Source organism: Anguilla rostrata, chromosome 6 (genome assembly GCF_018555375.3).
Source record: "Anguilla rostrata isolate EN2019 chromosome 6, ASM1855537v3, whole genome shotgun sequence".
Taxonomy (NCBI): domain Eukaryota; kingdom Metazoa; phylum Chordata; class Actinopteri; order Anguilliformes; family Anguillidae; genus Anguilla; species Anguilla rostrata.
The window spans coordinates 21,162,349-21,185,944 of record NC_057938.1 but is presented as its reverse complement, the minus strand read 5'-3'; the positions used below and the strand labels follow the sequence as shown (position 1 = coordinate 21,185,944).

The window sequence follows — 23,596 nt, the reverse complement described above, 5'->3', positions numbered from 1 at the left end:
CCTGATTTTTCCCCTTTAAATATCTGAATTATTGAATAATGTGTACAATGTACATAATGTAGGTCACCTTGAACATGGCTATCTAAAGAAATTTATGTAATTTAGAACCAACACATTACTGTGAAGCAAAATACTTAGAGTAGAAACTCCACTGTCACCTGGAGATGAAATTCATGACAAACCTGACTCATGGCCTGTTGCACACAACTAGGCTAACTGCAGTTTTAGCTCCTACCATACCTTTAAATTTTTGATCTCCCACCGTACTTCTCAATGTTTCAGCACCCATTAATGACATCTTGCCATCAGAATGCAAGTAATATGCAATGTACAATTTAAGATGATATGCATGGTAATTATTTCATCGCCAGTTGAAACTCAATAGGGCAAAAGAGAAGAGATGTAGGTCAGAATATTTACACCTAAACCTCATTCAGAAGTATCCTAACTATTTGATCATTGGTAATAATTTTGATTTATTACTTAATGCCTTAGACTACAGTAATTAAAACACAAAATCTAATAGGCTATATAAATACTAAAGCATGTTCATAATTCAGGTATAGCGATCTCAAACTGTCATCATTGTTTAAAATGGTGTGATATGTAGCATCCTGTAAAGAACTGCATCTGTGAATATATACTAAAACAGAGCAAATGTCTTATTTTAATTTCCAGTTATCGTTCAACACTGTATTTTGTTATGGTAGCTTTAGCGGTATTTAAACACATCAACCTCTAATTGCGCTAAGAGGATTAGCATAGTCAGGCTTCTTAGTAACGTGGAAAACATAGGAAAACTACGCAGCCTGGCTGGCTTGGTCAGGGATGGTTGCAGACATGGAGCAGACAAAGAATCTCAAACTCAGAGCAGCTGGAAAATATGTCGCTTGTAAGGCTAATCGATGCAGTATGTGGCCTAGTCCTTGAAGGCCTATGGCTGGACTGTACTTTAAGCAGATGTTACGTGAGGCTTGGCTGACTATCGGAGAACATTCACAGTAGCTTTCAGGCACTGTTTTTCCCCCTTTGTTTAAAATCAGACAATCAAGTTTAATTTTACAGTTTTAGAAACTGTTTCATCACCTGTTTGTTTCATTGCTAATGCTGCGGGATGTAGATTCTGGATGGAAATTATGATTCGGTGCAGTAAATTGCAGTAAAAATGGCAGGTTGGTTTCATGTCAAGAACAACTGCTTCACAGATATAGATATTCTTAAGCAAGCTATAGGCTAATTTTGCAAACAAACTAATCATAATTGCAGTGAACTGTGTTATACATGCTATAGTTAGCATCATAATTCAGCTAACTGCCAGAATGAAATAAAAGCTACCTTAATTTTGATCTTAAACATTTTTAAACACTTTTATTTCATATGTATTTTTATCCTGCTGAACTTAAGCACATAAATGAAAGACAATGTAAGGCAGCTGTTTCTTTTTGCATTTTGTTGACAGCTGACAAACATTCCTGAAGAAATCTTAAATCAATCTACAGACCCCTCATATGCAGTATTTATTTATTTATTTATTTATTTGAGTTTTAAGGAATTGGGATATTTATCACATGTTGTACAGAGTAATATAATATAATATAATGTAATGTAATATTATCTATTATAATTCTCGTAGTTAGCTGTAATATGATCTGCATATATTTCACATACATTTCAGTGCCAGTGATAAACATATCTTTGCCTCTGTTGTGGAATTATAATTTCAATGTGAAAATGTGTTGTTGCATTTTAAATTTTTTTACCTTTAAAAAAAAAAAGAAAAAACATTAAAAAATATATATTTTTGCTGTCCAATGCATGACGGAGCATATCCAATTCCCACCCAGTTGGAATGGCCAATTGTCTGCTGCTGCTGCCGTGTACATGCACGGGCCTACTGCTGATTCAGGAGAGTGTACACATCCACAGTACTCCTCAGAAACATGTAGAATTTCCAGCTGCTACGTTTCTCATTACAGACTACAGCTAAACTCACATTGAGCAGAGTTGGAGGAAAGCCTTTCATATGCAACTTTAACTGCAATCCACGGGTGCCCAATTGACCAGGAGGGGGCACTAGATAGCAGTGCATGCAGAGCCCTTTCGAAATGACCCCTCCGATTCCCTGGATGACACAATTGGCTGTTGCTGAGTGCATTGCACTTTGGAGCTACTGGCCACAGTTGGCTGTCATGTTCGATTCAGTCCGAGGCTCTGAGGTATTGTGTTGTATTTCAGTTAAATCCAACACAGCTGTTCCTCAGCTGCATTCACCCTGTGTCCTTGCCCCTGGTCCTGAAGCTGATATCCAGTCACTAGATATCTGTATCTGCTAAGGCGCATGCAGTCTTTTGGTAAAGCATTAAGTGTATTTGCTAATTCCTTCAATATTTGCACTACTGCACTGGGACTTACTCATTATTTCCAAAGGAAAACATTGTGTCTTTCCTGAAGTGCTTTTGGATGTTGGCCAGAGTCTATATTTAGGCAGTAGCACAATGGAACAGTAGTTTTTTTTCCCCCACCAGAATCCATTGATAAATATTTAAGAAACCGGTGCCTTTGAGGATCTGAATTCAGTCAACCCAGTCTATAGCATACTTTTTACTCTTGCCTTAGAGCCCCAGTCACCACAGGTGTGGGCGTCTTCCAAGAAAAGATGAAAATCCTTGCCTTTCTCACAGAAAGAGCCCTACGTGGGTTCTCACATCCAACCCAGTTCCTGCTGTCCTCAAGTCCATTTGCATGCTCTTCATCTTGGGGGTGCCCAAGAACCTTACAGTATGCAGAGCATGGCTGGTTATTGCAAGCTAAGGTGTGAGTGGCTGATACTTTTTCTTGATTTCCTCACTCTATTGATTTCAGTGTTTAAAAAAGACTGTTGTGAGAGTGCAAGTAAAAATGAGTGAATGAATGAGTGACTACTTTCACTCATAATTCCTTTAAGCACAAACTGACATCCAGACAGAAGAGGAAAATAGCTGCAAATAACAGTGGCTGTCTGTAATTCAGCTGTCCTGCTTTTAGATGCAGCCATGAGAAGTGTGTCCATGTAGCATGGAGCTATGGCCCTTTGTTCATATGCTCTGAGTAGCCCCATGAGGTAAAGACAACCAGAGGGGTCTGCGGGGGCGACATAGCTCATGAGGTAAGAGCGGTTGTCTGGCAGTTGTCTTGCCGGTTCGATCCCCGCCCTGGGTGTGTCAAAGTGTCCCTGAGCAAGACACCGAACCCCTAACTATGAATGAGAGGCATCAATTGTAAAGCGCTATATAAATGCAGTCCATTTACCATTTGCTTCAAAAGAGAGGCACTGGCGTAGTCATTGCAGCCTTCTTTGTTTCTTTCACCAAGCATTTCACTGAATTACTGCAACAGGAAAACAAATGAAATGTTTTCCTTTTGAATTTTTTGCCTTTCTTTTGCAACCAGTCATGGAATTTAATTAATATCCCAGCATTGCACCTGCAGTGTACCACACTTGTCTGTGCAAGGCCTCGTTGAACGTTTAAAACTTTGTGATTCTTTTTCTCCTCATACTCTTCGTTCCTCTCCTTCTTTGCTTCCTGGCCCTTATATGAAGTAGCCTAACCACACACTCAAGTACCTCAGCTACAGAATCAAAAAGAAGAATTAGATAACCCCCTGATAATTTGTAATACTTTCGGGCTGCAAAAAAAATTCTAGGTTATTAATTGCTTTGTGTATTTCACAAAATGAATGAATGAATTTTAGAAAATAATTTGAGGAGTTAGAGAAACTTGGACCTTAGATGTTAGAAAATCAATGTGTGTGGGGACTATTAACTTTAATTACAGTGATCCAGTGAGCTAAAATGTTGGCAGATTTTAACACCCTATTACATGTATTTTCCATTTTGTTGGAAGCTAGCACATTCTAGTGTTTCATAGTATAAATGTGTAATGGGTTATGTCAGAAAGTAAAGCTTTAGGTTTTAGCTTTCAATGAAGTGAACGTTCAAGCTTGGTTTTCAAAATTCTCCTACAGGGATGGATTGATCCTCAGACTGAAGTCTCTGAACACAATGCATCAAGAAGCTACTGTTGTGTCTCCACTTCCCCTATTACACAATCACAGAGATTGCTAACCAATAGAAGGTCTCCTTTTGTTATTTTAAGCAGACGTCGAGACAATTTATTACTGTCGACCAAAAAAAAGGGTTGGTACCTGCCCTACCCCCCAACTCAATTTAAAGATATTATTACATTTAAAGGCATTTAAACAAAAAATACCAGGAAAATGAATATGTTTACTTAATGGTATTAGTTCAGCCAGCAAGGAAAATTTTAATGAGAGGCACACACATGCAGCCAGAGGAATGCAAAACAAAATCAAGGACAGCCAAACTCACTGCCTACAGTGGTATGCTAATACTGCAACTCGGTTTAATACTAGTTCTCTTTTTTGAGTAAAGCAAAACTATTTTGGGTCTGTGTGGTGGTTGGGGGGTGCAATCTTAGTGTGCTCTTTTGCAATGGTATAGTATGTGACTCGTTCAGTATAGAAGTATAGAACCTTCCCTGCATATGCAAGCCTCATTAGCCAAGCTTAAAACATTCAGGCTGTATCAATTCCCTGAAGCACACTTCACTCAAGTTCTCACACCACCACATGGGATAGTTAAGCCTCATAGTATCACAAAGTGTCTGTGGGTGACATCATTGGCAACATATTTGATGCTGCGTTTTTACGTAGCAGCAGAACAGTATGTTACACCCTTATGTGTCCACCTTAATCACAAGGTTTCATTCCCCATGGTCTACTTCCACTTTATCATGGCTTTTATCAGAGTCCACCACTACCTGGAAGAAGGTCATCTCATGCTGCATTGTGGTTTGTTATTGACTGAGTCATTTCCTACCCTTTCATACTGAAAGTTGAAGTAGCATAACCGAGTGTTCGTTTTTGTTGGCCCTGCAGTCTGGCCACAAGAATGCCATTTCATTTCAGGTCAGTGATTTTATATGTCAAGGCAATTGTATCTACAGGAGCATGCTCATTTATGAAATACATATTTCTTAAAGGATCACTGAGTACTGGCATATATTGCTTGGTATGATTTTTAGTTAAACACAAGACGGGGTTGCTTTTTTAAATCTAAAGTTTAACTGAAAACTCTACGGATAGTGAATTTTTCCCACACACATCCTCTGAAGTTGATGATACAGAAAATTAAGGCACAGAGAATGTACAGCTTCCTTGTCTAATCTACTGTAAAGTTGTTTTTGTTTGCTACTGCTATCACATAATTACATTGTCACAATATTAGAAAAACATGATATCACAGGTCCTTGTTTAAAGGTTAGAAGTTGATACTGGTTTCTTAACACTGGATTTGAGCTGTTGTTTGAAGAGGTCATTGAAACCGAGGACATTCGTCATAGAGCACTTTGAAAGGAATGTTACACCGTAACTAGATAGAGACAGATGGTACTAACAAGAGACTTGCTTCCAGTCTATCATCGTACCGCGTTCAATCTGATAAGTCTGGCATGTACCTATATTTTTATTAAAATGTAAAGATAATGTATTATTTGTAACATTTTTACTTTGCTTTAATAAACATCTCCAAACGAGATGTTTATGTTCCAGCAGCATTGCCAATGGGTCCACCTGACACTTTGTACATTGTTCTGCTGTTAAATGTTTTAGGATATGTTAGCAATCTGACAGAATTATGAGAACACGCATTTTTTGGAACAGAAATATATGTGTGATTTTCAGTAGTCTTTGAGACTTCTTTTTTCATGGAGACTTACTATAAATTAATAGCGCATAGCAATGCATCAAGTACTAGGAACAATGTTAATGTTTATCTCTTGTGAATTCTGATTATCCTGGCCCTTTTGTGATTGTTAAAACAAACGATTCTGGGTGTCTGGATGTCTGAATATTTTTGTTGAACATATCCAAGCAAATTGAGTTTCATGGATTATGCTTTAGTCAAAGCTGGATAAAGCTGACCTGGTATTCAGTGAAAGGGTCACTAGTGTGAAAAGATGCAAATTTGAGTGGGTCAGATTTTCTTTGACATCATATGTAGTTCACTCAATATCCTAAATGTAAACTTTTGTGTGTGTGTGTGTGTGTGTGTGTGAGAGAGAGAGAGAGAGAGAGATTCTGACAGGTCTTTATAGCACAAAAATATGATACAGAAAGCTGTTCTTTCTTTCCTGTATTCATAGTTTTGGTACATTGGAAACTATTACATTCTGAGCTGTTGTTTGATTGGTGTTGGTCATTTGTGAGTATGTAATGTAATATTCCATTGAACACTCCTCAGTCTCAGCTATTACAACACATAACCATGTTTAATTTCAATCTGCCTGAGACATCCTGTTCTAATCATTGCAATAGGCATGTCACGTTCTAGGAATCTCAGTGTGGGCAATTAGGCATGAGATTGAAGTATTACGTTAAATGTTTATGTATCCAGCTCTCGTTAGACTCAACCCTTCAACCTCAGTGTTTGAAGGATAATGACATAATGGCCACTGTGCAGTGTGGCAGTGTTGTGGTGTATACGAATCGAAAAGGATAAAATGATTAGCTGAAACGTTGGATCACATTCTGGCGATAAGAACATATTCACATTGTGGTTCCGTTAACAAGCAAGGTGCTGGCATAGATATCCGGTCTGTAGAACTGTGGTCGCGTGTCTGGAAGCCAAAGGCTTCAAAAGAATGCTGGCTTTGCCCTGGAACACTCGCTGGTAAACAGCCGGCTGTAATCAAACCCACCTGGACGGAGCAGCTGAACAAAAACAGCACAGCTTGAGCAAGCATAGCTTTCCTCACCCTCGGATCCCCCTCCTCTTTCTCTTTTGCCTCTCCCATTCCCTCTGTTTTTGCCCCACGCTCTACTTTAGCACGATGTGACACCGCCTCTTGTTGCACCCTGTACTTTTCCGGGTGAATTAAGTTGTCGATCTCTGTCATTAGTCTCTGATGCTTTATGGGAACAAAGGGAATTCTTCCCGGCTACCAAAGAATGTGATGTTTAAGATTTCTACTTATCTGCAGACAACTAATTCTGTCTGAGACATCCTGTCATGTTTTCCACATTCTTGCCTTTTCCCTACGGAGCTCTGGAGAAAACATTGTTGTGGATGAACCAATAAAGTGACCTTATTCACAGAACCTTTGCCAGTAAATAGGCTCATAGGTTTCCAAACTTTAGGCAAGTTTCAAATTAAATGTAAGACACAACTTAGAAATAGATGTGAGAAATGCTGGCTGTAGAAGGACCTCTTTCGTGAAATAATGGAATGTGTTTGTGTCTGTTTTAGGCATTGTGTTTAGATCTGCTAGAGGCATTGCCTCTGTCTGACCTTCCTAGATGGTAGGTCGGTGTAAGCTCGTAAAAATTTGGAAGTTGGTCATTCTGAAAACAGCCAGCATGTTGGTTGGCTTGTGTGTGGGAGTTTCTTGCTTTACGGTCTCAAGGGCGTGTGAGCTGGCTTTGTTATTGTTTTAACTGTTGTGATGGCTGTGCAAGCCATATTTGGTTCCACGTGAAGCTGAAGAATCATTTTTGTGCCGAGGAAACAGCTTATGTATACAAATGTGAAAATAATGACTTCAGACATTATTTAGATAGTAGTATTTAGACAATGGTGAAACATTTTTTTTCTTTCCAGTACATAAGCACAGGAACAATGTGGAAACATAGGTGTTTAGATTGGCTTGGAATTTTTTCATTATCAAAATCAATAAAATCTAATTGTGAGAGGAAGGTGATTTTGTCCAGTTGCCTTTTCTATTTGTGACTATTTGCACGACCTGATATGTGATGATCCACCGTGGTTCAGGGATGTATCCACGGTAATGGCACAGGTCTCAAGGCAAGATGGACATATATTAAAATCCTGGGCTAAATGTTGATAAATTGATAAACAAGACTGTCCTAAACCATATGAGCCTCCGTGGTCAAGTATAAAAGTTTGAGGGGGGGGGGGGGATTTGTTTTGGAATTAAACAAATTTAGCCAAGAAAAGAGAAATGATTTAGCAATTTTTTAAATCTCATCTTGGCACACTTACTGGAGTGTTAGTCATTCAATGACACAAATTTAATCCCCGTGCTGTAAAACACAATAGATCTGTCAAGTCATCAAATTATCTGGTTATCTAATTGAGCTTGATGAAGTTGTTTTTGCCCCTAAGACAGGAGTAACCACACCAGCAAGGCCAGTTTTACACATGCTGTATTATGAGCTTTTGAGAGATGGAACAGCTTGCCACAATGCAAACACACACATTATGGGGTGTATCTTACAGAGACCTGGCAAGTAAAATTGGCTCCATATTCTGGTCAATTCTTGTTACTTTGTGCTATTTAATGGTATAATTTCACCGTGGGTGTCGACGTTCTCGAATTTTGGTCTTTAGGCTAACAATTACCTAAAATCAACTAACATTTTTCTCTGGTATTACTGTTTTGTTAATAAATGTAAGACAAGAACGGGGGAAGTTTTTAAAAACAGTGCCTCAGTGGCTGCCTGTGGTGCTTTTGGACGTGCTTTCAGATTGTAAACACCATTATGTTCCCAGGCAGCTGTAGTCAGGGCTAAACACGACTGAGTGAACACATTCGTTGACACAGCTGGGACCAGGCTGTTAACGGAGCAGCTACCCATGCATGCCAGTAGTGTTGTGTCGTTCGCGAACGATTCGTTCAAAAGAACGAATCTTTTGGGTGAACGAAGTGTACTGAATCACTTCGTGAAACGATTCGTTCGCGAACGTGAACTGGTAGTTCACTGACTGACTATCGTTCGCAGTTCAGTGATTCGTTCACTGAACGCCCTGCGCCCGCCCCGAATCGTTCGCGAACGACAGTACACTTGCCCGAATCGTTCGCGAACGACACAACAGTACAGTACACTTGCCCGAGTTGTTCGCGAACGACACAACAATAGCTGCTGTAGCGAATGAGCAGTCTCTGGTGAGGAAAGTGGGTATGGAAATATGGATAATAAATGGATAATCGAACATCACTGTCAAGTGTGCTGTTTATTTACAATGAAATAACAAGCCTTAAAAAAAAAAAACATGTCTCAAAGTAGGCTAGCCAAGGCTACTATTTTATCGACTACATTTTATGAGAAAACGATAGCCTATATCTACTTAGCCAACGTATATCAGCACTTTCTCTTTCAAGCAGCCGTTAGAACAAGTCACGGTAAAGAAATCAGCATCTAGGGCTAAAACAACACATTTTGGGAAATTTAGTAAAATAAAATGGCCATATCAAACACATTCTTTCAAACTAAATTGTTTAGAATCAAATAGGAAACAAAATTTAATTAAAAATAGGGAAAGAATGTGCTTGGTTCTTTGGCTATTAAATATTCTGTGGGAAAATGCTCTGTCTATAGCCTACTTTTTAAACTGGAGAACTACATTCAATTGAAATAAAATAATGTGCTAATATATGAACTGCGGTTCGCCTGTTTTCATTTTCGGTAGGCTACTAACCGTCAGCTGTTTTCGGTACACTCGAACCCCCCCTCAGCTCCACAAGTGCTGCAACCCCCCCCCCCCCCCCCGCGCAGACGCTTTCCCCGGTGCAGCCGCCGCGGTCGCGCTCGTTTCCTCTTGTCTCAGACGGACGCACGGAGTGGTGTGAAGGAGCGTCGGGAGGGGGGACTAATAATGGATTTCCTCCTTCTTACCCTCTGGTCCCTGATTGGCTCATCTGGCGTCTTATGTGCGCTGAGCCTTGAGAAGTTATGCCAGGGAGCAGACGATTGCTGTCGGAGGAGCTCGGAGGCTGGAAAAAGTGAGAAATTGTGCTTTCTGCAGAAGCACTGCTTGTGCCAGGGCTGGCGCGCGTTCGAAAACTCCAGGAGGAGTGAGGAATGGAAATGGTCACAAACGAAAACTCAGATCCTATCGGCTATATCTGGCATTCATACTTCTCATAGGAAAATTACTTTCTTTATGAAAGACCAGTCACTGGTAAGTGCGACTTTTCTTATGTGTGTGTGTTTGTGTGTGTGTGTGTGTGTGTTTGTTTGTGTCTGTCTGACTGTCTTTCAATGCGTGCGTGCGTGTGTATGTTTACTGGCAAATGCAGCTACGTTTTGACATGTTTAGCAAGAACAGGGGAATGATTTTTTTTTATAGAAAGAGAGAAAAAATAACGGCAGTGTGTTGAAGCCCAGTTGCATTTTTATAGCTCAGGTCAGCATGTTCTCTGGACTGATCTGTATGTCTGTGTTCTGTAGTTCTTTAATAAGTAATCTAATACTCTAATACTGACACAGCCTAATATAACCATATTAAACTCATAAAATAGAACACTACAATTCTCATTTTTGTTAGTAACCAGTGACATTCTCTTATAGAAATCTTTTAGGGGGAGGAATTACAGTTCAAGGCACCAATGAACTCATGTTTTTAATGTTCAAGCAAAAGCATCAAAATTAACCATGTGCTTCTCTCTTGTTACGTGTACGTACAGGTAAAAGTTTTCAGTGCTTCTAAAGTGCTTCTATGACTTTTCCTACGCATCTGTAGAGTGGGGATGTAGGCTGTGAGTGCAGTGGTAGGCAGTGAGAGGTTTTACCATGGAAATGGAGCAAAGTTTGCCAACATTGTGATCCTGCCACCAAACAAAAACCCTGTTGTTACATATTGCCCTTAAATTCTCATAATCCTCCTTAACATGATATGCTTGTTTAATTCCAGGTCGGTAAACCTGTAAGCCTGTACACCACGGGATCATAAATAGGTCCTGCATGAATCAACGTTATGTCCTTGTGATTAAAAAGCAAATTTACCTCACATCTACACGCTTGCCACAGAATATGGTTATTTGCTCTCACATCATTGCATTTTCCAAGTTAAAACCAATGGAATCTTTGCACAAAAATGGAGAACGCTATGCAAGCATATGTTTGCTCCTAAGATGTAGTCATATGTGTGTGCTGTATCTACTGATATGTGTGTCCTGTTAACAGGGCTATTATTCAGATATCACAGAGGAGAGGTATGTGGAAGACCTAGTTCAGATGCACTCAGCTCACAGAAGTGAAACACCTGATCTCTTGTTCATAAAATAGAAATAGACCAGTCGGTCACCAAGCATTTTTTTCAGCATTTCTTGGAATTTATTTTGATTTGTATACTTTTATTCAAGTGGGAGCTTGTTAAAGCAGTAAGATGTAGGATCAAACACATGACTAGATTATTTAGGGTTTGCAAGGGCCGGCAGTGTGGAATATTTATAGCCCTGTGCTTGTAACCAGGGGGGCTGCAAGTTCAAATCTCAGGCACTGTGCCGCTGACACTGGTTCTTCGCCGGCACTGCTTCAGTGAAGATCAAGCTGTTTAAACAAGGAATACTTCAAATGGAAAACATGCAAGTCACTGTAAAACTGAAATCTGCATCACAAATGAATTACATGCTCAGTGTAGAATAATGGCAGGGATTTACCAGTTTTATGCTTGAATGAGTTTCTTTATCTGAAGGCCTCCATCTTATCAAAATGAAGTAGAAAATTCTGTTTACATTCCAGTTCTATTCGGGCACTGCACTGTCGGAGCAGCACAGAGGATAGAATAAAGAGCTTACTAAAGAGGCTGTTCTTAGAGGTAAATGGCGCCTTCTGTCTTGTTCGCGAGATTAAAGAGGGGCATAAGGGTACATATCGCGTAATGAGCACGAGGTGAGAGACCATCTTTTGAGGTCTGCTGGGAACAAAGCACCCCCTGTGTGTTTGTCTGGTCCTAATGTGTGTAGTCCTCCCGCTCAACTCACCATGTGTTGCAAACATGATGTTTCCTTAAGGCATTTGCAGCACTGGAATGTACACTTTTGCACGGCACAAAATCACCTCTCGTTCCATTGTTCCATAATGGCTCTCATCTCATCTTTCAGTGGCCCTATGAAAGTCCAGGTGTCAGACAGATTCGCAAATTGATTTCACAGAATTTTTTTACGTGCAGTAAATTAAAGGTACAGGTGCTACTTTTACTAAATGATTGCCCTGTATTGTTATTTTTATGATTATATGAGTATAAGTAGTGGTTTTACTGCTATCATTTTTTTTTTGGAATATAATTTATGCTTTTTTATTGATTATGATTTTATTTTTTGAATTGTATTGAATTTAGGATTCAGTACAATTCATCAAGTCTTAATGGTTTTTTAAATTTATTTCTGAGGCATCTTTAGCCCCCTAGATTCAAAGAGCATTAGTGCAATGAACTGTTGCAGGGAAACATTCCTTTCTGCGGTGGATATAGGTGGGATAACAGAAATAAATAAATTCTGAATGTTTGCCCCAGTAAAAGTTGACAGTTCCAGACATCTGTGGTTGTTTATGGGAATTGCCGTGGTTCGCGTCTGGCTTTGATGGACGGAACGGGCAGAAAGAAGGGTCTGTAGGCCCCATGTGTTCTCTCCATGTGAGCCTCTGACGCTAAAGCTTTATAGCCTTTAAATCTTTCTGTGTGCTGGCCTTTATGTGCCATATTTAGCTTGGTTGTTGTGCGTCTCCTTAATGAAATGTAGCCTGTGTTAATACTCTGCTTTATGCCAAACGTGACAGAGGCGTTTTTGTCCGCCTGGAACTCCTGTACACAGACACAGCTTGATTCGGGGGCAACATAATCCATTACAGCAATGAATAATGGGAAGAATAAAGGGCCCTGGTAGAGCGACCCTTGATTTTAAAGACCGGGCTCCATGAAAGGGGTTTTGTTTGGGCGGCGATTAGCCCAAAATGAAGTCTCGCTGAAAGGCCACAGACTCAACATACTCTCCATTTACTGCTGAAAGCCAGGCTCTGCCAAACTCTTTCTCTCTCTCCTCCACCCCGGTGACCGGACAACCGCGGCGTCGGGGGGGCGAGGCCACGGTCGAGCTGTACGGTCGCATGGAAAATGTGTGTCTCATAGCAACCTTCCTCCTTCCCCCATGCCGGGTGTTGGAATTTATGATGGAGCCTGCTTTTCACAGGCATTAGTTCAGTGGACCCTCCTCTGCCCCAGCGCGAGACGCATGGGGGCTTCGACCTGCTGATTTGCTGAGCATCCTTTGACTGACTGGGCCTCGCACTTATGTTTCTCACTCTCTCTTCATTTAGATGAGATAATGCAACAGGAGGTCAGGCCCCTTTTGGCGATCAACATCATCGAGCAGCTCCACCGGCAGTTTGCCCTACTCACTGGTGAGCAGGTCTTTTAAATGATGTCTTCATAGCTTTGTTTTAGTACTGCGCGCTGTATTAACCTGGATTCAATCAACATTTGTCTATAACCTATTGCTCATTATTAAATGCTCCAATGTTTACCTCACAACCACAGTATGGCTAATTTTGGTGATTGCTGAACATGCCACATTAAAAAGAAAGAAAAATACATGCATTTACCTGTAAGGCACATTTTGATGGAATGTAGGCTAATGTGTGATCAAATTTCAATTTAAGTGTAGCTAATAGTTTAATGTGGGTAGTATTCTGATCATTTCTGTTTTTCACCATAAACACCGACTTCCAGAAATTGCGGATAACCTTGCTGAATGAATACTTTAAGAGTATTTTCAAAAAGAGATGTTTAAAATTGTCCTCAAGGAGCCAGACTTTCGACTTAATTATCTGTTCAGTCCTAAAGCACCATGCTCGTCCTTTGCGCTGATTTGCCGATTTAAACAAGCAGCCCTTCATTCATTTGTTAAAATTAGACAGCATTAACAGTTGGGCAGTGTCAGACATGAACAAAAAGTATCTGTGAAGGCAATGTGATAAATGTCACATCTGCCCATTGGTACAATTCAGTGACAGAGCACAGTGTGGTTAGATTGAGATAGACTTCTCAATTTTGACAACTAATTTTCGTAAATATTCTAGTGCCCCCTGATAATTTTTTCCTGTACATTGCAATGGTTTGGTATGCCACATCACAAGTTATTATTCTGTATTTTCTGTACATTCTTCTCTTAACAATGAGCCATATTTCAGTTCCCTTTGTCTGTGCTGTGAGCCCCGTACAGACAATCTCCTCACCCACGGGGTAAAATTGAAAACTACTATAACATCAAAGAATTTGTTTTAAACAGTTAAATTGTAGATCCCACTTAATTGAATAAAGAGAACCCAATTTGCATCGCAAAATAATGTTTATAATAAAATACAACAGATGTGGATTCAATGGAAGACTAATTAGGAAAGTTTTAATAAGGGTTTGCTCAAACACGAGTATTGTCTTACATTTTCAAGTCTTTTTTGTTGGTATTCACTCAATCTGCCTGGTTCACTGCTTATGACTATGCTGAGGATACAGCTGGATCACTGCTGCTGTAGCTTCCTTTGTCTGACATAAAATGTCTGTCCATGTGGCTGAATGATGTCCTTGATACTGAGGGAACACATGGTTTTGTTCAGTCTTCCAGGACATCTCGCTGGCAAAGATTTGCTGTTTTCAGTTACTTATCAATATCTTGACCTCAGGCTTTTTTACAGTCTTTCATTGCAGCGAGGAGCTGTTTTAAAATGTGATTTCCAGCCTACAAGATGGTCTCTCGTAATGTGAGGTTCATCTTAAGGGGCAAAGCCTGGCTTATTCCTGGGGCTTGGAATCTGTACTGCTCATCAACAGGAAGAGTTGCAGAGATAGAGCTAGAACTACTGAACAGGTTTATTTTCTTGCATTGTTTACTTGCGTGATTTGGTTTTTCAGTTATTGCCTAAACGTCAAACTAATATTAAAATATTGCAAATGCATGTCAAGCTGGGAAGAAACTTTAGTGTGAAAATGTGTCTTTGAATGATGTTAAGTTTAACAGTTTAATGATTGTGGTATTGAGAATCTCATGTGTCATATGTACAGAGAGTCTCTGTGGGTAGTTATGACTGCAGTTATGGGACTTCTTTAGTATGGGGCTACTGCTGAACAATTAAAAAAAAAATTCTGAACAATTACTGTTCGCCGTAAGATGATGGTTTCCATGCTTCTAAACTTAATCTGTGAAGTACGTATCTTACTAGCTTGTATAATGATTATACCTAGCAGTTAAAGTGTGAGTGTTCTTGTATGTTTGTAATAATACTAAATAACTACATTCAAATACTTAGCACTTGCTTTGCACAGTTTTGTTGTAGGAATGATTAACCAGTCACAAAATATCTGTCTGTTGCGTGTTAGTCCCACTTGTACCCACTTCTGTTTTTAAATTACCATAAGGGCTGAAACAAGAGTGTGGTCAGTTTCTATATCCTTTAAAATACTTCAGTGCTTGTTCATAGCTTATTTTAAAATGGCTTCTCTGAACAGGACTTTATTTAATCTGTACACTAGGGTGGAGGGAGATGCCACTACTTGTATCTGTATCTGTATTTGTTCAACCAAAAAAATCATTGAAAAATAACTGGTAGTGGGCATGGCTAAAACCATAAGTGTGTGGCTTTGAACCCAAAGCTGTACAAAATGCCAAAAGTCCCTACTTTTTACCATTATAATCACTGGCAGTGCTATTGCTGAGATATTAAAGCATTAAAGTCATAGTTTTACAATGACATCTATAATAATGCAGTTGAACAACCGGTAATTTGTTTTTTAAAGCTGTGTTTAAAAAACAATGAACTATATGTTGCATAGCCATAGCAGGCTTTTATAACGCGGAGGTAAACAAAGTCAAGTCAAGTTTCGAACATAGGAAAATGTTTTTATAAATCAACGCATTGTTACTCATCCTTACTCTGAACTGCAGAGTACAAACTACATGAACTCCACCACCACCCCTACCTGAGGGACACTGAAGTCAATTATAAACCTAAAAAAATGTCTCTCTACATGCATGTGTGTGTCTTATTGAGAAAAGATCCGAAGAATATTGGCACTGACTTTCGTAGCACCACATTGCATATCTGACCTGTTGAATGGGTACCATCCCAAACGTGACCTCAGATCTTCTGGTGATAGTCTGCTATGCATTCCATAAGTAAATTACAAAAGAAGCAGAGAAACCTTTTTTATTTCTGTGCTCCCCACACTATGGAATAGCTTACCCAGACAGATCAAAGAGGTGCCAAATGTAGCACTGTTTTCTGAAAACACACTTCTTTAGGAAGGCTTTTTATTGACTGTATCTTATTTTAGTTTTTACTTTTACTAGTTGCTTTAATTTGTCTTTTAATATGTGAAATATTCTGACTTGTATTTCATAGTGCTTTTATTGCAGTTGTGATTTATTCTATTTTATTGTTTAATATACCCTGTTTTTCCCCCTATTGTGATGCACTTCTGCCTCTTGTTGGATGAAAGGTGCAATATTATTATTATTATTATTATTATTATTATTATTATTATTGTTGTTGTTTATATCATCATCCCATCTGATCAATCAGTGTAGCTTTCTTCAAATCTGCGCCTTGTTGACTGACATCTATCAGGCCAGTCTACAGAAAACCTTGATGTGTCCCCAAAGAGGCCTTAGTCCCACTGCCCGTGAGTCAGTGACACCAACCTTTTCTGTTGTGTAGGCATTAGCACATGCTGGCTCCCCTGTGTGGCCACAAGACCTATAAACAATGAGTGTAGCTGTCCTCACAGTTTAGGGCTGACAATATGCATGTTTCTGCTGAGACAGTGGCGAACAGGGTGAAAATGACCATTAAGACAGAGCCAGATGCTGAAGTCCTGCCGTGTGTTTCTTCCACCTGTGAACTCTGATTTGCTGATTTCGCTAATTAGTTCTACCTCCCTTCTGAAGAGTTGTGCTAATTATCAAATCCAGGTGATTGTAACAAAATACTGGGGTAGATTTTTACTTTCCTGGACCTGGCTTTACCACCGCTGGCCTGATGATGCTTTTGTGTTGGTGGGTTATGACTTGATTTTTCCTGGGTCAGGCCAACGAATTGCTCCCCTGTGTTCAGCTGGACTGTCTTCCCAGGGCAGAATTTTCTTTCTGTGGCTCCCCCATATGCTGAGTGACAGTGTACTTGATTTAATCCACCCGCCAGAATGTTGTTGTATCAGATTGTGTTATTCTCTTTACAAGAGGGCCACATTCCTTCCTTTTGGGTTGTTCTTTGTTCACCTGGCTCAATATTCAACAGCTAGCCAAAATCACATAGTAGGAAAGTTGTGTTATGTTTTGGTGTATATATGAACATGGGAATATATGAATACGTTTTGCAGTCATGGTGAACGTGCTCTTGTAAAATGCTAGAGCTAGTTCAGGATGGTGGCAAATTTAGGGATGTCCAGTTCAGTCTTGGCAGGAGGATAAATCACATGGTGAACATGCTGGGGATTTGTTTCATTATCACATCAGCTGCTTTGTTCTCTTTTTTTTACCAGTGTGTTAACACCACAGGCAAATTTTCCTTGTCTGATATACAGTTGAGGCCAAAAGTTTACGTACACCTAGGCTAAAGATATTCAAACTCAGTTTTTCACAACTCTGCACATTTCATGTTACCATACTTTTATTTTGGCTAGTCAATTAGGGCATCTACTTTGTTCACATCAGAGGTAATTTTAAAACAATACAGTATAAGCTCTGAGTTACAAACATCAGAGATATGGATTGACCGTTCAAATTGAATTCAGTATGAAATCCAAAATTTTAAAACGTTATGTTATACCCAATCAATATCTAGCTTTAGTATGTTTCAGTCTGCTATATTAGTTCATGTACATAAAATGTTTCAGTCCACCATTGTATTAAATGATGTAAAAAAAAATTCTGGTTATATATTTTTTAAATTAATATGATACGAAGTGAGTGTGCATGTATGATTATTTCTCTCAGTATAACCATGCACCAGTTTTTTGAGATGTCATCCCCATTAAGGCAATTTATGTGGATACACCAACCTGATTTAACCGCCTTTTTGCATTGTCAGCCGTTCTCAGCCATAATAAGCTTCAAAGTGCTCAGCCAGCATAGCCTGGAGATACAGTAAGACCAGCAGGAACTGGGAGGTTAATCCTTAAGTGTGTCTGTGTCTGTGTGTGTGTGTGTGTGTGTCAGAGAGGGTGTCCATACCCCTGCTTTTTCACCAGTTAAAATATGCGGCTTTCCTTTAGTTAAGTAGTTTGGGCAACTTCTAAGGAAGTAGTTGGCAACAGTTGGAAGTAGGCATCTGAGTCCTGCATTTAGGTTTGCTGTTTTACATTTCATCTCTGATTCTTTTGGACTTTTCTGCTGTCTTTTGGTTTTTGCACCTTGGATTACTTTGGGACAAAAGCTGTGGTTTGGTATCTTCTCTCGTTCATTTCTTGTGTGACTGCTGACTGCAATTGTTTTAAGGTAGTTGAACCTCACCTTTAGATTAGACGTCAGTATTTGTTGTAACTTAGTAAATTTCTTAATTTTCACCTGGTTGAGAGTTGTACATTTTGATAAAGGTTGATCCAAAAAGTTTGCTCTGCCTATCAATGAATTTGACGAATTGATTGCGACTTCATATCTTTGATAATAATTACCAAATGAAATCAAATAAAAATATTTTACTTGTTGGGTAAATGAGGTGTTTTAACTGTTGATGCACTTGTGTTCGGGATTCAGAGTGCCAGATGTCAACGAGAGTGTACATAAAACTGCTGGGTTCGGAAAATTTCAGTATACATATTTCAATTAATCTTCACCTTGCTGACAGAATGTTGTATGTTTTAAACTTGTTCAAACATATAGGGTTTGTGCTTAAATCCTGCATGGGTTTTATGTCAAGTCAACTGTACATAAATAAAACGCCATACCAGTGCTTTACAATACCATTACAAATTGCAGTGACGTTATCTAGCTGTGCATCACCACCTACTGGTTGTGCTGTGGAATTAACAAGGACCAAACAAACAACAGCTCAGATATATGTCAGGAACTTCTTCCAGAAATTATCCATAACAGAATTCCTGTTGTAAAATGAATTCTAGCCCATATTCCCAAGAAATAATTTTGGTAAATGGTAAATGGTAAATGGACTGCATTTATATAGCGCTTTTATCCAAAGCGCTTTACAATTGATGCCTCTCATTTTAATTTTCTAACTGCGTACCATGGACATTTGTCTCTTGTTTCATGTGTTTTGTCCTGGACTGAGGTTATAGTCAACTAGGAACACGTCAACATTTGTCATTGGATTTGATAATGAAAAACGAAGGTTAGTTTTCAGCCTCTGACAAACACAATACAGCGAGTGGGGCAATAACCAAACATTTCTTGTTAAAATGTTTTTCTCAAGAAAGAAGAAGTTAATGGCAGAATTTATTTTGAAGTCAGCGTTCATGGCAAAGGTTGTTTGAAACCAGGCCTTAGTGTTAAAAAACAAGATGGCCCGATTGCTTGTTAAAGATAGAGTGGTGACACAGTTACATTACAATACATTACAGGCATTTAGCAGACGCTCTTATCCAGAGCGACGTACAACAAGTGCATCAGTTCAAAGTGCAGAGGTGCAGAAAAAACACACTAGAGTGAAGTAAAGATCGTAGTGCCAGAAGTGACCACATAGATCAGGACTCCAACCCTGTAGGGTAACCTGTTCAGCAAATAAATAAAACAATCCTGCCAAGTACAAAACTAGCACTACAATCACATTTACCCAATCAGAATCAAACAAAACAATCCTGCCATATACAAAACTAACAATATTGCATTAGCCTAACTAGGTACATTGAGCTAAGCTAGGGAGGGGTGGGGAGAGGTGCAGCCTGAAGAGATAAGTCTTTAGTCTGCACTTGAAGGTAGTCAGATTCTCTGCTGTTCTGACCGCCACGGGAAGGTCATTCCACCAGCGAGGGGCCAGGACAGACAGCAGACGCGAAAGGGAAGTACAGACACGAAGAGGGGGAGGTGCCAAGCGTCCAGAGGTGGCAGAACGGAGAGGTCTGGCTGGTGTGATCAGAAGAAGGAACAACCGTGGTGTGGTTTATTTTCTGTGGTCTTGTAGGAGGAAGAGGAAAAGATGGTGACCCCATAATCACACTCCCAGAGTTCTCTGGCTTTGGTAACATCTCAGAAGAGGATTTCCTCAATGTTATCACGTACCTGACCAGTGTTCCCAGGTAGGGCCCCACTATTTCTTTACTAAGCACACCAAGGCTTATCTCAGCTTAGAAGAAAGATCCAGTTTACCTCAGAATTTCCATGCGTAATGAGTGGTTAAGTTGTGTTTGGCACTGGTGACCGTGCCTAACTCTCTGTCATTCAGCTGATCACAATGACAAAGGGATTTTCACTGTTTGTATATATATATTTCCGATTGTGAATACCTGTCCCTCCAGGTAGACTCTTCCATTTAAACTGTCAAAGGTGTGCTGAGCAACTACCTGAAAAGAGACCACATGGACATTACTTGTAAAAGCTGGCTTCTGCCCAGGAATAACAAGGAACATGGTATATGTGGGCATTATGGTCTGGATTTAAGACTTGAACCTTGTCACTTGGGCACAACAAACAGTTAAAAAATTCAAATAAAATGGTGATGTGTAAATATTTAGGGAAAAAAAGAATTGAAACCAAATGTTGGTATGTCTCATTTTCAGTTCTTCTGTGTTAAAGGGAGAGACATTTGTGTGTGTGCGTGTGTCCGTGTGTACGTGTGTTTGTGTGTGAGAGTCTCTTGTTTTGGCATGAGGGTAACCGCAGCAGCACCATAGAGACACCAACCTGCATTTTTTCATGGCCAGGCAAGCATTTATGGAGGGTCATTTAAGGGCTGGCCTGTGATAGTGTGCCATGCAGTCAGTGTGCTCTTCAGGCTCTTCAGGGAGAAGTTGTGTGGCTGAAATCGGTCTGTGCTGCTGTGTGCCTAGAGGAGGTGCAAGAGTGTACTTTACCTTTTGAAATTATTTTCTTATATAAATGGTAGTTCATAGCCTTGCAGTGTTAGTAAGAGTGTCTATTATTATTATTATTATTTATATGGGCAGCTAATTATTAGAACAAATGCTGAAAACCATTGTTGATCTCCTTTAAAATGATGGCATACAGGTTTGAACATTGGTTGGGGCGAGGCTGTGAAGTAACTGAGGCAGGATACTCAAACTGAAAAAACATATTTAAATATTTTCATTTGAGTGGTCCTTTAAAAAATTCAGATCTGCGATCACTACTGAATGAACTGAAAAAAGTGTAATGCAATAGAAAAAACATAACTGTACAAAACATCCTATTTAAATGTCATAATTACTATGGCATGAAGTCACTTTCCTGTATGATGTCTAGCCTTACCAGAATTAGCTGCTGATTTTGGTAGCAAGGTGCAAAGTCAATTAAAGGGAAGATAAAAGCGAAGAGTAGAACTGCTTGTACATAACACGCTTGCAGTGTACTGAGAGTACACTCGGTGAATTTCCTTCTCGTGTGCGCCTGTGCCTTATTTGCAGTCAGGAAGCGGCGAGCGTCGGGTTCATCGTAATCATCGACCGCCGCAGGGACAAATGGAGCTCTGTGAAGTCATCTCTGGCCAGAGTCGCGGTACGTGCCTTTAGCGTGCCTAATGCCTGCACATTTGACAGTGTCTCAAATTAAATGCTCCTAAACATGCAATTTACATCAGGGGGAGTAAATATAGGTTTGCATATTGCCTGTTATGGTTAGCATATTAATAGTTAGCGTGCTACCATAGAGCCATATGGTTGACCGAGTGACACCTGTGCTAGCCATGTGGTTTGTTCTAGTTTGACTTCCCCTTGGGGAAACTGGCTTGCATTACTGCTGCCTGGAGTTAATCAGCATCCTGCTTAGCTGTGAGTTCAGTTCTCATGCAGAGTTTGTGTTTTTCGGCCTGCAGGGGGCGTTCCAGGGAAACCTGCTGCAGGTCCTGGTGCTGCGGCCTTCCCGATTCCTCCAGAGGGCTATCGCTGACATCGGCATCCGACTGCACCGGGACGACTTCAAGATGAAGGTATTGTCATTTGGGTAACAAATGAAGCAGTCGATATAAATTCATGTTTTTGTATGTCATATAATAATCGGCATGCATGGGATGGTAGAAATTCCATATTTGTATCCATATTTGAAAATCAATACATGTTCACCTTTCTTCAGTTTTAAAATCTTGTGCTGATTGTTGAGAGCATCTTGCCTTTCTTGAAATAGGAAGACAGATTTATGATACATTTAATGTAGTAAAGATCTCAATTCAACATGGCTAAACATACAGTGACAGGAAACCAATATATATTTAATTGGCCAATATAGGGGAAAACTGTCTTGGCTCACTACAAACAGGAACATCAGCTTAACGGGCAAAATGGAAACTACTCACGTTTCACAAGCCTCTCTAATTCATCCTCTCAGTTTGTCTCAGGGGAAATTACGACACCTATACGTGCAGTCCTCGCAGAAAATTTCTCAATCTGCTGTCGTATCGGTTCCCGTTTTTCCTTCTTCCCTCTCTCCCAGGTTGTCATGCTGAACTCACTTTCCGACCTCCACGGATACGTCGATAAGGCCCAGCTAACGCACGACTTCGGGGGAACCTTGGAGTACTGCCACAGCCGGTGGATCAACCATCGAACGGTGAGCTGGGGCAGCGGTTCCCCAACTTTCAAGCTCTTCTGCGGATGACTGGGAATTTTCAGTGAAACCGATTTCTAACAGAAACACAACAATATAGCCGGCTATTTTTTTTTTCTCTCTGAACATTGATGAAAATGTTGTTGAAAATGAAATATTGTTAATAAAATATTAAGGTCTCTTTCACGGCTGTCAGTAATCTGGAGTAACATTGGTACTGGTATATAAAGAATGAAACAATTAAGGCTACTTTGCTTTCGCTATTAGTTTCATGTGATATGGTGATATGTCCATCTATAAATCATATATTTATATGAATTTGTTTATTTGGAGTCAAATTAGATCCTTCTTCAATTCTGACCCCAATAGGCCCTACCTTCAAAATGTTAAGCTTGGTAAAGTCTTATTTTGTGACGCAAGCTAAATTTTAGTTTTTGGTTTATTTTGTTTTAGGGAACCTGAGTACGCACAAAACAAATAAAATAAATACATTTTAATTCTTTTTTCATTTATTTAATGAAATAAGTTTTCAGACGCCCATATCGCCAGTGTGTGTGTGACGGAGAAATAAGTCACAGTCACAGCCTATTTATGCATTTTGGGAAATTGAGTTTTCGCGCGGTTCTCAGGGAGGAGGATACACAATGATTGTTTAGTTAATTATTATGCTTGTAGCGTTTAGAAACTGTGTTTGCCGGTTTGTACTATTGTTTATTTCCATGTTCTGCATAGGCATGATGAAATGAATGCATTTATTGCCATTATTGCATTAATAGATTGTTTTGGTAATGGTATGGTCTGAGGAGGGGAAGAGCCTATTTAAGCTCCTCAGTCAGTTCACTCAAGAGAGGCTGTGGGTGAAAGAGCACCTAGCTGAGGGCCTAGTACTGAGAAAAGACCACGTAAGGACCAATTGCCTTATGTTTATTGATTTTTGATTTCTTTTGTAAATATTTGGCACTTTATTAGTTTGTACAGCACTATTAATAAATTTCATCTCCTTTCACCCTATTTCTGTTGTTGGCCTCCGGTTTGCTGCTCGGCATCCTCACAGTGTTTCACGGCACTCTATGCTGCTTCTGACCTCATATCCTGTTTGG

At 39.7% G+C, this 23,596-nt stretch overlaps 1 protein-coding gene across 4 annotated transcripts in view; it reads left to right on the top strand.

Annotated features, from left to right (window-relative positions):
- LOC135256808 (guanine nucleotide exchange factor DBS-like) overlaps window positions 1-23,596 on the top strand; it is an 86,433-nt gene that overhangs the window by 2,409 nt on the left and 60,428 nt on the right. For 2 of the 4 annotated variants that reach the window (XM_064338966.1, XM_064338969.1), the window contains exons 2-6: window positions 13,114-13,197; window positions 19,924-20,038; window positions 21,362-21,452; window positions 21,769-21,882; window positions 22,383-22,499. In XM_064338966.1, the coding sequence (XP_064195036.1) occupies window positions 13,114-13,197; window positions 19,924-20,038; window positions 21,362-21,452; window positions 21,769-21,882; window positions 22,383-22,499 (521 nt within the window). Of the gene's footprint in view, window positions 1-9,656; window positions 9,980-11,529; window positions 11,618-13,113; window positions 13,198-19,923; window positions 20,039-21,361; window positions 21,453-21,768; window positions 21,883-22,382; window positions 22,500-23,596 lie in introns of those variants that run through there. The other 2 variants (XM_064338967.1, XM_064338968.1) reach the window with 2 other exon arrangements.